Source organism: Brachionichthys hirsutus, chromosome 15 (genome assembly GCF_040956055.1).
Source record: "Brachionichthys hirsutus isolate HB-005 chromosome 15, CSIRO-AGI_Bhir_v1, whole genome shotgun sequence".
Classification (NCBI taxonomy): domain Eukaryota; kingdom Metazoa; phylum Chordata; class Actinopteri; order Lophiiformes; family Brachionichthyidae; genus Brachionichthys; species Brachionichthys hirsutus.
The window spans coordinates 5,986,921-6,001,293 of NC_090911.1; the positions used below are offsets into that span (position 1 = coordinate 5,986,921).

Below are 14,373 nucleotides of genomic sequence, written 5' to 3' on the forward strand. Positions count from 1 at the left end.
GAACACACGCATGCACACGCACACGCACACGCTGCCTTTGTAACCTCCTTTCTCTGGCCGTCCACCAGCAACTGCCCATCCATCAAACCAGTATGGTATGATGGCATGCTGCTGTCAACAGAGGTCGAGCGATTGATTGGACTCGTGTCTTTCCCTCCTCCTTCCTCGCCTGTATAGATCTCCCCGGTCATAGGCTAACACTTCATCAATTAGTGGGAGTATCAAGGCTGGACGGCAGGCGAAAGAACAAATTGCTTCTCCTCCAAGCAGAGGGTAGCCTCAACCTCATTAATGCGCTCTTGTCACATTGTAATAGGCCAAGTAATGAAAAGTTCAAGAGTGTATGCAGGATTATTTTGATTTGTGGAGGGATAAGGTGAGATGAATTAGAGAAGGTATATTTTTGGGTGACTCAACTGACCGTTGACTAAGAAATGTTTGGGGGGGGGGGGGGATCAAGCTTTTCTGATTGCATGTCGTTTTCTGTGTTGATTTTCTTCCTGATTTCCTCCCACCACCAAAAACATGCAAATTATGTGAATTGATTACAGTAAATTGTCCATAGGTGTGTCTGATTTGCTGTCTGTGTGTGGCCCTGCAATGAACTGGCAGCTTGTCCAGGGTGTGTACCCCGCATCTCGCCCATTGCATGCTGGGATAGGCTCCGTCACGACCCGGTAACGGTCATAAAGCTGCTCAGAAGATGAATGAACGAATGTTTCGGCTGTTTTAAATGGAGAACTCTTGGGTGATGCTTCTGTCTTGTCTGTTTTGTAAACCGGTGCTACTTGTAGCCCATTCTGTTGTTTGACACCTCACTTTTTCTCCATCATGTTTTGGTGTTTAGCTACTTGGCTGACAACCTGTGAGTAACCATCTTTATGGTCTGTACTCTAAACTAAATAGCGAAAGCCTGCCTGACCGCCCTGTCTGCAAGGCACGTCCCTTCTCCCCAGACATCTGCGGGGTTATAGCGGTGCGCGCAAATGTCGCTGTCTTCGGGAGCTTCGGAAAGCTCTTTCATCTCAAGTTCTGCTTCTTTGTTTGACTGCTCAACTCTGCAGAAGATGAAGACTTGCGACAGAAGGCCACCAGCTGCAGGGAAAGCAAAGTCAAGAAAGCTGCAGGAAGGATCCATAACACAAATTCCTGTTCATGTGTTTACACACGTGGACAGGAAGAGAGAAAACAGGGCTGTGCTCTCTGATTTTGTTCCCAACACTAAATTACACAACCAGTACGGAAACATGTTCTTTACATAGCATTTAGTCAAAATGGCCAAGAAAACCACTGTCAATGGCTGTCTTCACAATTCCATGACAAGAGACCTTATCTTGCATTCTGGTCAGTGAGTAGTTGTGAGGAAAGTAGCTTTTCTGATTCCTGCCCCTAGTCCTGCCTGCTAAGCCTTCTATTGAGCTCGAGAGAGAGAGAGAGCAAAGCAGCGGCCAGCTCCTTTTCTCTATATGTAGCATCCCGGGTTCTTCTATTTCTCCGGTTGACAGCCTATAATTCACTGGTGACAACCCCCACCTCATAATACATATGGTGTTTCCTATCAGGACCCCTGAAATTGGAAGTGGCACTGTGGCACAGATATGGTTGCATCTGAAACTGTAGCTTTTAGTGACCCTGGAGATGCAATGAAAAGATAATGGAGGTTTTATTGTCGTGATTTTGCAGCGTTTGGCGACTGCAAGTGCCAGAACTCGACATACATGTTAAGGTTGACCTGTTCTATGAAATGTGCATTATTTACCAACCTTAGTTTACACCTTGTAAACTTTTCAGCAACACGGCATCAGACAGTTGGAGTTGGAACTAGAGGAATGTTGATTCGTTAAAAAAAATAACTGGGCCATTTTTGGAGGGCAGACGGAGTGGTAAAGGCGGGCACAGACAGAGAGAGCAAAGGCGTCGGTTGACGCTTGTCATTCTGTATTAAGGCTCCTTTGATTGGCCTTTGTGGTCCTGGATACGGCAAACAGCTGCATGCAAATAGCCCCGTTTCCCCAAGGCCGGCCCCCATTGTTCTGAGTTTGGGCTTGACAGGGATGCTTTCTTTGCAGCATAAAGGAGGGTGTAGCCTTTAGTCAAATAAAAGTGCCCCCACCGTGGTCACAGCAGGAGCACTTCAGGATTGTTTGTCTTTAAAGGCTGTTTTTATTCCTGATACTACTGGTAGCCAACATCTCACGAAGAAAGAGCAGCTCTTGGAGTCAAGCTTTCCCTCCAATAGCAGGAGATGCCTCCATAATCCAATATCCGAAATGACAACGTGGTCCTACAGCATGTTTTGCTCTGATGGAGGAAAGATTTCCTAAGGGGCGGCAGTGTGTTGGCTCTTTTGTCCCGGTTCTTTGTTCTGTACTGCAGCATTTTTAATCTGTTCAGTGGAAAGATCTGATTGCCGCCAAGGAATAAAATTATCACTTAAAAAAATATATATTCATGAGACCACTGCGGTAATCTTTTTATGCATAAACTAAAACAAAAATACACTCTACTGTCTGTTCACATACCTAAAAAGCTAAATGCTCTGATAAATCCAGCAGCTACAAGACAGCACTCAAAATTTCCCCGTGTCTTTTGCGTGAGACCTGCGGTGTTGACACCTAAAAAGTGCGACACAAGTTCCCAAATGTAGCACATGACTGCCCATAAGAAGCGAGAGACACGCAGGGGTGAGGTGGGAGATGAGAAGGGAGATTTGGGATTTGCAAAAATAACATCTGCCTTTTCAAATGCAGACAACACCCTGAGAACTCCTTACTACGCCACAGCGGCTCACATTTCAGCACAAGAGTTGAAATGCAGTGAAACTAAGAAAATCTAGTTGGACATACGGCACCATTTCCCAGGACACTTTAGTCCTTGCTCTCATCCACCTTGCTGGGTATTGTTTCTAAAGACAGTGTCAGAAGAAACCACAAACCCCGGGGCTATGCCCGCCTTTCCCACACAGCTGCTATCAGACACTCTTGATTCCGATATAAGCATTCCAAAATAGAAACTGGCAATATGGGACAGAGTGCATTTGTGGTTAGACGCAGCGCTCTGAGTCATATCTCTTTTCTCTTTCTGATGATGCACGCATTCAGTGTTGTCACCTCGAATTTTAAAGACGCCATTCTATATCAAAGCCCCGGTCTCGTCTGTTTCCTTCACTCAAAAAAATGCATTAGTGAGATGAACGAATCATGTCTGATGTGTCGACACTTGTGTCCTTGAAGGGGTTAATGGGGTAAGGATTTGTCATTCTTTCATGTTTGTCAGGTTAAAATTGACAGACAGTGCTGCTGCCACTTAACTCCTCAGGCAGTTCCATTTACGCAGTGTTCAAAAGAACAATCAACCCCGTCAGCCCTAAATGGGTGTTTCCAATCTTTGGAAAACACACGGATTCAGGGTTATGTGACCACAGCAATAGTCAATCACATTCATATCAATATCAGATCATATTTTTATTCTGGGTGTTATGATTGTGGAGCTTCTCAATACCCTGTTCAGCAGCTGTGGCAAAAAATATGCTTGCCATTATCAATCTCCAATAAAGTTCGCCAAAAGACTTTCAAATTCGCACACATCATTGCAATTTGGAGGAGAAAAAAAACCATATTCCATTTCTGCTTGAGTCAATCAACATTTTAAATCATCACTGCATTTATAAGATAACATTGACTCCACAGGAAGCAAGCATGATGAGCGCACATACAACATTGGAAATGTGAATAAAGACATCGCCCAGAATCTGGATCCAGTCTTTGTAAGATTGTCTGTGAGTCTCACCAAACTTTAAGGCTCACTGGAGGCCTGTTAGGTGACTAACCAAAGAGTTAGCTCGTTTGACTGGGTGGTTAATTACTAACTAATTCATGGGACTACTAACTTTGTCTCCATTCATGTGCTGCAACCCTTGAAAGGATGCTGTCTAGGAAGGTGTGGTCTAAATGTTGTGTAGTAGAAGCAGTAGTAGTAGTAATAATAACGTTTAAACTTTAATTATTGCAGTCGTGTCAGCAGGAGCCCTGGTAACAGAACTTGGATCAAGATATTTTAATGACATTTTTTTATATTATGAAAGAAATTAGGTATTTCAGTTTGTCTCCTCGGCTGCAAAGGAGTGTCCGTTTAACCTTCTGCTTTGAGAAGAAGAAAGAAAATGTGCTATGTCTCATAATACAAGTTTAGCCCTTGAAAATATGGACAGATTTGAAGGAGTCGGTGAAATGAACTGGCCTTGTGAATCCACCACGATGCATTCGCTCGTTCGATGCAACCTTCGTAGGATGTGGCTCAGCTGAGAGGCATGCATGTGAAATTATTCATGTAAAAAAAAAAATGAAAACACATTTTGAAGCAAATTGTATGAAAGCTGAAAAATCCCCAATCCTATTTTTATTTTATTTTTTAAAAGAAACTTCCACAATTTCCTCAAAATATCTGGCATGAACATTTAAGATTTGACATTGCAGTAACCGGAGTGAAGTTACACAACATGTAGAGAAAGTTATCGGTAATCATTTTTGCTTGAGCAGAACAGCCGGCTCAGCTGCAGAAGACTCTCCCGAGGGAGAGAGAAGTGGGAAAATAGAGAGAACATGTAAGCTCTGTCTTAATGTGGCCACGGGGATCTGGGCTTCTTCCTCCATTGACTGGTTGGAGGACCTCTGGCCCTGTGGGGATGCATGAAAGCAAACCAGCAAGGAAAGAGCAGCACATCATAACAGACCTGAATCTTAAAAATCCTATGAATGAGGGTCAGAGCTCAAAACTAATCGCAATAGCAAACGATTCTGATGGAGAGCATCACCAGATGTAATGTCTCCTCTTGTCAAACACATCAATCCGATCAAAGTGTAATTTTACACCTACCTTATTAAGAAAACAGCCCTTTTATGAAGATACAAATAACTATCACAGAGGCTAAATATTTTAAAGAAACGTGGAAGATGAAAAAACAATAGGCTCCCAGGAGAGCATGTTTGGACACAATTAGTTCATTGCTAGTTCATTATATAAAATATTGTCGCTTCCCTCTGAGCAGAGTTGATGAAACCGGCAGAAAGAGCTGCGTTAAAGGATCTGCTCTGATTGATGCTTAACTTAAATAAAAGCTTCTCCAGGTTTTAATGCTTGTGCTTGCACTGGACGACAGTATTTGTGCATGCATCGAGTTTCAGGTTAATGCATTCAATATATGCACACCGTGTCGAGTTTCAAAAACTCTGCTACAGTCTGCAAGGTAAGGGTAACAAGCTACACTGGTATCGCCCCTACCAAGATACACTACTGGTGTATTTACTGCCTGCTGACTGCTGCTTGCTTGTGCAAGCTGTTGCAATGTCAGATAATTGAACAAATTCGCTGTGGGGCTGATGCTTTGGTTTTGTGAGTAATTGGCAATACCACATGCCAATAGCCGAAATATTTTATATTTTGTTGTTTGAGAAATCAGTGATAAAACAGATCCTTAATTGCGATTTTTTTATTCTATAAATTTCAGGTCGCTGAGATTTACCAGGACACTCTGGGAAAATAAGACATCCAGAACATCCCTTGGCAAGAACATCAACTTTCTCTGGAACACTGGCCACTTTGATTGGCTTCCGTGTGACGCCCTTGCCCCATTGCCTTCCACTGGCATTCCGGTCATTGCAAGCCGAAGACAAACTGATAAGCAATGCACAGATGGGAAGATCCTGACAACAGACGGTTTCCTGCCCGTCATCCTTGATGAGGCCATTGTAACCCGCACACTCGATGGAGATGCATGCTGCAAAAGGGGGGGGTCAATGCAGATAGCGTAAGGCAAACAAAAACGTCCTTTGTGCTCGGCTGTTTCTTTGACTATTTTCTTGCAGCGTACTTATTCAATTTCCTGCACGGCAGGAGAGGGCTTCCTTATCTTGGACTGTTTATACCTGCAAATCGGCTGGTGGCCTTTTGTTTGCTGGTGACCCACCCTGAGGTGACATTTAATTCCTGCACAAAAAAAAAGTGTGCTCATGCTCTGTGGTGCCGACTCTCAGCCTGAGGAGATTACTAATACAGTGAGTTCAACAGAGCTGCATTCATCGCCTATAGTGGGAGGTCGCCGGCAGACACAAGGCGAGAGATCCAATCCTGGACATTCCGCTCATTGAATTCAGTCACACGGAATGTTGTCCTCCTTTATAGTCTTAAAAACAGACACCTGAGTGATAACAAGCAAACAAAACTGCATTCTTAAAATTAGGATGTGTGCAAATCATTAGCAGCCGTAACACAAATGTGAGTCGTTCCCTACTTGCGTACCTGCTCTGGGTTTTGGTGGGCTGGCAGGGAGTCATTTTGACACATGGAGGAACGCAGCGATTGCTTTGCTCTCTTTTCCCAGTGATTGCTGTGTTCTTCTATATTTGATGTGTCTCCAAATGAAGCTCTCTTTAAGAAAAAAAAGCTGATGTCTAAAATGTATGTGACGACAAACAGCTGGCATGGCTGCGCTAAAAAGGAAATGGAACTGCCGCAGGTATTCAGTCAGAGCAGCAATCTGCTTTGATTGCCTTTGCACAAAGTCCCTCGGTGTTAAATGTTACGCGCTCGCCTCTGTTTTTACAAGCTGGTTTAGTCCTTGTGTTTCAAACAAAATGATTTCTGACATGTCTTCAAGTTATTTAAAGACACTGGGTGACCACTGAACCATGGTAAAAATCCAACAGGTTCTTGTTGTCTCCACAAATACTGCTTTTTTGGGGGGTTATTTTCAAACCTTGGAAAAGCCTCTCCCTACACAGTAAACGTAAGCCTGCTCTCTATAGAATGAACTGGGTTTTATATGAAACCTTCTGCTTCCTCTCAACATTAAATGGGTCACTTTGTTATGACAGCTGAACCCTCCTGTGATGCAGCGACTTACACTGAGCAAATCCAAAAGTTTAGATTCTGAGGCAAACTACTTTGTGGTTGTAAGCCGGGCTCATCTATTATTTGAATTATGCTGCCTGGAGAAGAAGAAGAAGAAAAAAGCCCAAGTGCGAACAGCATTTAAGAAAGGAAAGAGTGAGGTAGGCATCTGGTCCAATGTTTATACAACGTGTTACCATAAGGGGTGTGAATTGAACTGCTCCAAGATACTGCGAGCAAGTGAGATTTAAAGCATGCTTAACAAATGAAATCAAACTGTCAGACCACTGTAGCTCTTAGGCCCATAAATTGTTTGTGTAATAAAGTGTTTGCTCCTCAGCTGGCCATATAAAAGTGAGCTTTACAATCACATCTAAACACACAATAAAGCACCAGCTTCTCTCCTAAAGGCCCAAAAAAAAAAACTATCTCACACTCTCATATTAGATAGAGACATTTAGTGCAACTTTTTGGTTTACCAAAATTGCACTCAGGAAATCACATTTGCAATAAATCTAGGATGACCCTATCAAGGGTGATATTGTATTTCATTTCCTCTGAGTGAAACACTGATCCCAGGGAGATGTGACTCGGCCTCGTTTCCATTTCAAGTTCTGTTACCATTCAAAACTTTCCAGGTCCTCGGTTATTATTAAAGCAGCACACTTTGACGCAGTGCTTGCTGCTCTATACAGAAACTGAAGACCTGGATAATAATGTACTGTATTAGAAGAACCACCCCCCCCCCCCCCCCCCCCCCCCCCGGTTCTGGAAACACTTCCACTTGGGTAGAACACAAGACTAATGCGTCATTGTGATTTTTTTTTATTAGTTCTCACCACTCAGTTGAAACAGTCTCCGATGAATCGGCCATGATTTAACTTAGGTGTCATTAACTGGTGGGCCGTGAGCCAAGCTCAGCTTGCGAGATTCCTCGATCCGGGCAGCAAAGACTCTTTACATAGCAGGTAAAAAGTAAAGTGAATCGGTATTTATATATTATTATAACCTTCTATAATTAAATTATATTATTATGAGTAAAGGTCAAGGATTAAGGGCCTCAGAATTCAGACTGGACTTACTGGACTTCAGTTGAAATCCCTGGTTTAGCTGATAATTCACGATTTGCCCTGCTCTGGACCTTCAGCATTCAGTATGAATTGCAAAATGGCAAGCGAAAGCATATCAATAGATGACAGACTGGATGTGTATGGCCCGAGGCCAGAGAGTACTTTAAAGCACAATGGCTTCCCCACTCAGCCACTGCGGGACTGGAAATACCAGTGAGGCTCATGGGAGGGCCTTCCATCAGCACAACGTCTGGCACTGCGCGAGACAAATGTTGAGCTAAGACGCACTGTTTACCTTAACGGCCTTTCATGGGGAAGCACAAGCGCGCTGGTGTGTTTAACCAAGGAATATTTCACGATGAAAAAAGTCGCCCCTTGTTGAACGAATGAGTTAATGCCTCTCATTTCTCCCTCTGTCCGGTCTGCAACCTAACAGGACCTGAATAAATATGTCCTCTCCAGCCTGATCCCCGCTCTGTCTCTGCAGCTACGACACAGAGCTATCAAGCATGAACCACTTAATCTTTGACGTTTCCCTTTTGTGAAATATTCCGATATGAAGGCGGAGGCGCTTCCCCTCCTGTTGGAATTCAAACACAACTGAAAGTGTTGACCCAGGCTGCGCGACATAATCCCTCCTAAATCTTTCTTTCTTCACTTTAAAGACTCAGATAACAGCTCTGACTCTCTCACAGCAGTCGGTACGTGTCTGTGCACGTGCCCTACCGTCCCGGCTTCTCCGTTTGAATTCTGTGTTCTTTCATATCCGTAGACTGGGCGGTCTGAAGCATCTAATGCACCATACGTTTGTGACCTAGTTTCCTATAATGGGACCCGAACGACTCGGTTTTCGAATGAAAAAACAGAGTTTAAAATGCCCCGGAAGTCGAACAGATTTTCGGAATACGAACACACCATTCCATTCCTGCACTGGATTTAAATGTGGAGGGCCTTCCCATTAAAAAAAATTCATTGGGTGAAACAATGGTGGCTTTGATTGTAAGGCAGTCAAATGAATCTGCCAGACATTGATGGGTGTTCATAAAAAATGCACCAAAGCCAAACAGGACCAAATTTAAATTTTATGCATTTTCTTTTGTCAGCAAGATAGAGTGTGAATGGAAGAACAAAGAGCAGCCACAATGAGAACCAGCGACAGTCTGATCTGTCCTATTAAAAACAACACGCGTCATTTTTGCCCAGTGAAATCAGACTGTGGTTGCTGATGGCATGATGGAAAGAACCTACTCATTCACTTTATTTAACCACGTTTCTAACAAAATAGCGGCTCAGAGCTGCTTGTTGTCACTGACACATCAAGAAGTCTGAAATGAGCAATAGCTAACTATTTTGGGTGACTGTTTTACCTCAATATTTTTGCCAAGAAAAGGCACAGAAAAATTAACCAGATTCGTTTAGAGTTGCGTTTTTGGCAACCTGATGAACGCAAGTCTGATTTGTCTCAACAAACCGATGAGGGGAGTGCCGCTGCCAAATCCACAATCAAATTTGCCGCCTGGTCCTCCACTGTGTTGATAATATGCTTGCACTGACAGGTAGTGTGTATCCCATGAGAGCTGTGAGAGCGAGCCCTCGTAGCACAGCCATGTAAAGGCAGGCAGCAACGCACTGGGCTGAATTACTCTAAAACCTTTAAAGCAGGCGAGTGGATGCTTGACAACATGTGTGTGCTGCAGGAATGTAAAAACCAGTAGGGAGAAACACACACACACAAAAAAAATAGACTTCAGTCATTTAAAGTGTGAGGAATGTTTTGGATTAAAAAGATAACCTGATTAGACTCTCTCCTGGGGAGGGACAGGAGGTAATTATCAAGGAGAGTTTTTGTTGCAGGGCCTCTGATGGACACGTAGCTCATAAGCGGCGGGATGCCAGCCCTCAGGGCTGGACAGGCTGAAGGTGAGCAGCATGTGGATAGAATCAGATATTGTTTCCAGAGGGACACACACACACACACACATGTATTGATAGATGGGCAAATATGCATTCCTTGGCCTGAGAGCCTTCACATCAACTGAAACCCAAAACCTGGACTCTCTGCATACCAAAGCAGCGTTCCTCTTAAAGAAATTCAACAGGGCCATTCAACTCGGTTTGAAAGCCGGGCCAAATCAAAGGGCAATTCTCCAAATGCCTCCGGAAGCCTCTTCAATATTTCCTAAAAATGACAAAATTACCACTAAGGAATCCATTCATATACTAGAAGGGCTGTTGGGATAATCTTCTCTGTAGCAATCTCTCATTGTTAACAAATTGTACATCACAGCCAGACCTCAAATATAACTGACGGAGAGATTTTTTTTTTTTACAGAAAATAAATTCCATTCCACGCTGAAAAGAAAGCCACTAAAATAAAATAATGCGATTCAGCAGCTATCTTTAATCAGCGCTTGGCACACTAACATGTAATCTTGGGTTACTTTATTTCCTTTTACAATGGGAGCAAAAAAAGGGAAAATTTAATGATGATCATTAAGCAGACATTCCAACATTTGATTTGATGGGATTGTAACAGGCGGGTGTGTCGGGTGACAACGCTTAGTAATTACAGCCAAATGTACTAATCAAAAGTGACGGGAGGGGGTGGGGGGGGGGTACCAAAGACGAGCCTTAGGATGTCATGGCAGACATTCAAACATTGACAAAGTCTTTCCCAGTTCATGACTTCTGGCGCTAAATCAAGAGTCCTGCAGGTGTTCTGGCTGCGTAAAGCAATCTCATTCAGGTGCAAATCTAAAAATGAATGTATTTTCTGTGGTTGCAGTGCAGGAGAGGTGCGGTGGCAAGCACAAGACATGTCAGCACAGTGCTGTTTGGATGAAAGCGTCCCTGGGTTAATGAGTTCAGCCGAAACCTCATGGATGAAGCCGCTGAACAGCAACAATGATTAAACCCCGGGAAATTAGTGCAAATGAAATTCATTACTATCACTTTGACAATAAATAACTTCCTGAAAGGTTCACGACAACCCAATTAATATTATTCCCTGCCACGCAACGCCATGGAAACTCACCTTTTGAGGAGGGGAAGCAAAAGACAAGGAGCAACACTGGAAGCGTCCACAGTGCAGAGGCCATCGTGGGCTGTATGCAAACGATCCGGGAGGGCGGCGGCTAATAATAATAGTTCAGACGCAGTTTGCGGCAGGATAGCAAAATACTGGGGGGGGTGTCAACGATCAGGAGCTCGTGGAGAAGCATCCGCAGTCATCTGGAAAAAAAAGAAAGAAAAAGCACAAAGATGATGGAAGGTGGAAGGTCAAGCTCAGAATCATCACAGCCTCAGGAAAAATGCTTTCTGTTTTTTCTTTGCACTTTTTAATAGGTTTTTGCATAAAACGCAATCCAACACCATTAAAAAAAAAGTCTCACTGTTATTACATTCAATGAGCAAATATATTTCTCAAATGTTCCACAGCGATATTAAATGGTGCGAACAACAAGACGTAGCAGGTGAATGTCTCTGGTGCTTTGCACTACTCAGCATGCACTGGTGCATTCGGGCTGCATGTTTACACAGCCCTATTTTCCCACTCTTCCCTGTACAACCTTTCCCCATTTACTCCCAGATCCCCACGGGAGCGAGCTTGTCACTGCGGCAACAGGACGCCATTAGAGACACAGCGGCTTTGTGAGTTACTTTTGTCTCCTTCCTTATCAAGGGAAGACAAAAACAGGCTTTTGTCTGCAAAAGCAGCAAAAAGGTTACAATCTTGCACAGACTCACATCAGACAGATAAGATGCTAACCAAAGTCGCACACGAAGGAGGAAGTGTGTTGTGTCGTATGTGAAATGCCACGCGCAAGCGCAAACACACACACAGGTAGCACGCATGCCTGCACGAACATGAAACCCAGTATGTGCAAACTCCTGCTGATGCGTGCACACATGCAGAAATGCCATCCATACGGGTGCACATTTATTCCCTTGTGGCTGTCATCCAGCATCTCAACGTGGACACAAATCAATACCATAAACAGGATCGGCCAATCGGTATCCGTCGCTATGCAAGGGAGAGCGAATGTTTCCTGTTTTTGAATGCCGCTCCCACAAAGCTTCCCGTCAGCAACCCTGGTTATTTTCTAATTCCGTACATTTAAGCAACAGAGAAGTCGGTTCCAATCGTCCTTAATGTGCTGGCAACAAAAAAAAACCTGCAACATGGAAAGCTTCCACGTTAGCAAACTGAATACTAATTTATGTTGGATTCATTCTATACATGTCCTTTGGCTGGTCGGGGGGGGGGGGGATAATATAGCTGAAAACCTGACTGGATCTGCAACTACTCTAAGTCAGCCTGAGAGTTTATTTGCATTTGAGGTCGCCCTGGCTGAGCAGTTGTGCAGCAGAGTCTGAGCCGAGGAAATACACATAAAGCCATAAAGCCAACGCACAATTTATTAGTTAAACTTGGGTGGTTTTCGCAGGAATTGTGGTTTTATTTCTCTTCCAGTTGTTTATCCTCCAGTGGCACCCCACCAGATCAGATAAGACCCAAATGGAAGGTAAAAGGTCTCCAGCTCAGCAAGACGCTCACCAGCAGTGCAGTGAAGCTGCTCGTATTCGCAGGTCTTCTAACGAGACTGCAACCAGCTCAATATTGGGAAGAACACCAGATCTCCCGAGACACACACATGACTTCTTCCTCAGCCATTTATCCTCTGCAAATGTGAGGCCTGGGGCCGTGGGGTAGCCGTAATGATGGTTGACAGAGGGAGATTGAAAACTGTTGTGGGTGGGGGGGCATCCCCTTGCCCTTCTGGCCTGTTGGGGCCCGCTGAGCTACCCAGCCCCTCCAGACAACAGGGGACCTGAGCCTGTCAGGCCTCAAAGATGCAGAATTGCCCTCGCCTCCCCAGGGTTCTTCCTCCTGATCAGCCGTCACCTCGCTGAGCAGCGTCTCTCCTTTCTTTTTCTTAAACCGGCGCAGGACACAGGCATGCTCATCTTCCTAACAAACCGTTTTGTTTGGTGCAGCTCCGGCCCGGAATCAGTACGGATTTGAGATAAAAGGATTAGGCGGGTGACATTTAAGATGCTTTACACAAGCATTGACAGATGTATCACAATTTCCCATCAGGGAACAGAGGGGTGCTGGTTGTTGGGGGCTAAGATGTTCTCAAGCAGAAAATGATTTTAAAGAGATAAGCGAAGCTTCGTTAACCCCTCAGAGAATGTGCTGAGGAATTATCAGCAAGAACCCCCACCACAAGCCTGGAAATGAGGTTACTTGTTACTCGGCCAGCGATTTCCACATAATGATCATCATGTTCCACTGCGGCAGATATTTTTAAGAAAAATATGTAGTTATGACTAACTGTTGCCACCTACACAAAATTTAATGAGCTCAACATTACAGCAGAAGAGAACTAAGAAAATAAAATATATTTATTCTCATTTGCGCCATGAGATCTTCTTCCTACAAAAACATAAGTATATATGCCCCCCCCCACCGGCCCCCTCGGGTTCCACGACTAACAGCATTTATTTCTGGGAACAAGACAAAACAAATCCCCGCAATTTAATGAAAAATGATATGCAAACATTGGAGACATCTGTTTTTCCTTTGTCTCTTATACGCACACAGTAGAAACCCAAGGAGCGAAATCTATCATCAATTAAGATAATGGAGAAAATCACAGCCCACAGCTAATTTTTCACATCAGCCCTGATGGAAATAATAAGCACGCATTTAAAAGAGGACGGCGAGCAAATTAAAACAAATGAAAACAAATGGATAGAAGGAGACAGCCCACATGTCTGTACGTGAAACACAAGGCTGTGTGTGCAACAGTCAGGTGGATGAATGGGAATCTGCTCCGGCAAAGCTTGTGCCTGCCTCGCTCAGCCTAGAGAGGTGTCCAATGAAAGAGAGCGTGATGTGAGAGAGGAGAGGAGGAGGGTGAGAGGGTCTCAACCGGGAGGGCCTGAATGGATGGGAGAGGGAGCGCAGAGGAGGAGAAGAATGGAAGTGGGAGAAAGGCAGGGGCGGTGGGGTCAGTGCGAAGGATTGACAGCCTGTGAGTATGGGCTGACCTCCTGGGTTCGCCTCCAAGATTTCTCCACAGGCTTAGAGGAGACAAAAAAATAAAGCCCTGGAATGTTAATTTATTTTCAATTGTCAACGACTTGGAGAGTGCGATGAAGAGCGCGATGACGAGCGCATACATACATACCAAGTAAGACGGGACAAAGCTAATGCGCAAGTCCAGGTGTAAGCTGCAAACGTACAAGTGAAACAGAGATGTGGCGTCCTGCAACACAATAATTCATCTTACACACTTTGAATACCTTCTAATTTGAGGACTTTTGCACCCCACCCCCCACCCCCCATGTCCTACATTCAGGAGTGTGTGTGGGGGGGGGGGGGCACATTTGATGCGAGAGGAGAATT

At 44.3% G+C, this 14,373-nt stretch overlaps 1 protein-coding gene across 1 annotated transcript in view; it reads right to left on the reverse strand.

Annotated features, from left to right (window-relative positions):
* LOC137904604 (adhesion G protein-coupled receptor L2-like) overlaps positions 1-11,056 on the reverse strand; it is a 58,339-nt gene extending 47,283 nt beyond the window's left edge. Inside the window, exon 1 of the mRNA XM_068748802.1 lies at positions 10,993-11,056. Within this exon, the coding sequence (XP_068604903.1) occupies positions 10,993-11,056 (64 nt within the window). The remainder of the gene's footprint in view (positions 1-10,992) is intronic.
* Between the last annotated feature and the right edge of the window lie 3,317 nt (positions 11,057-14,373).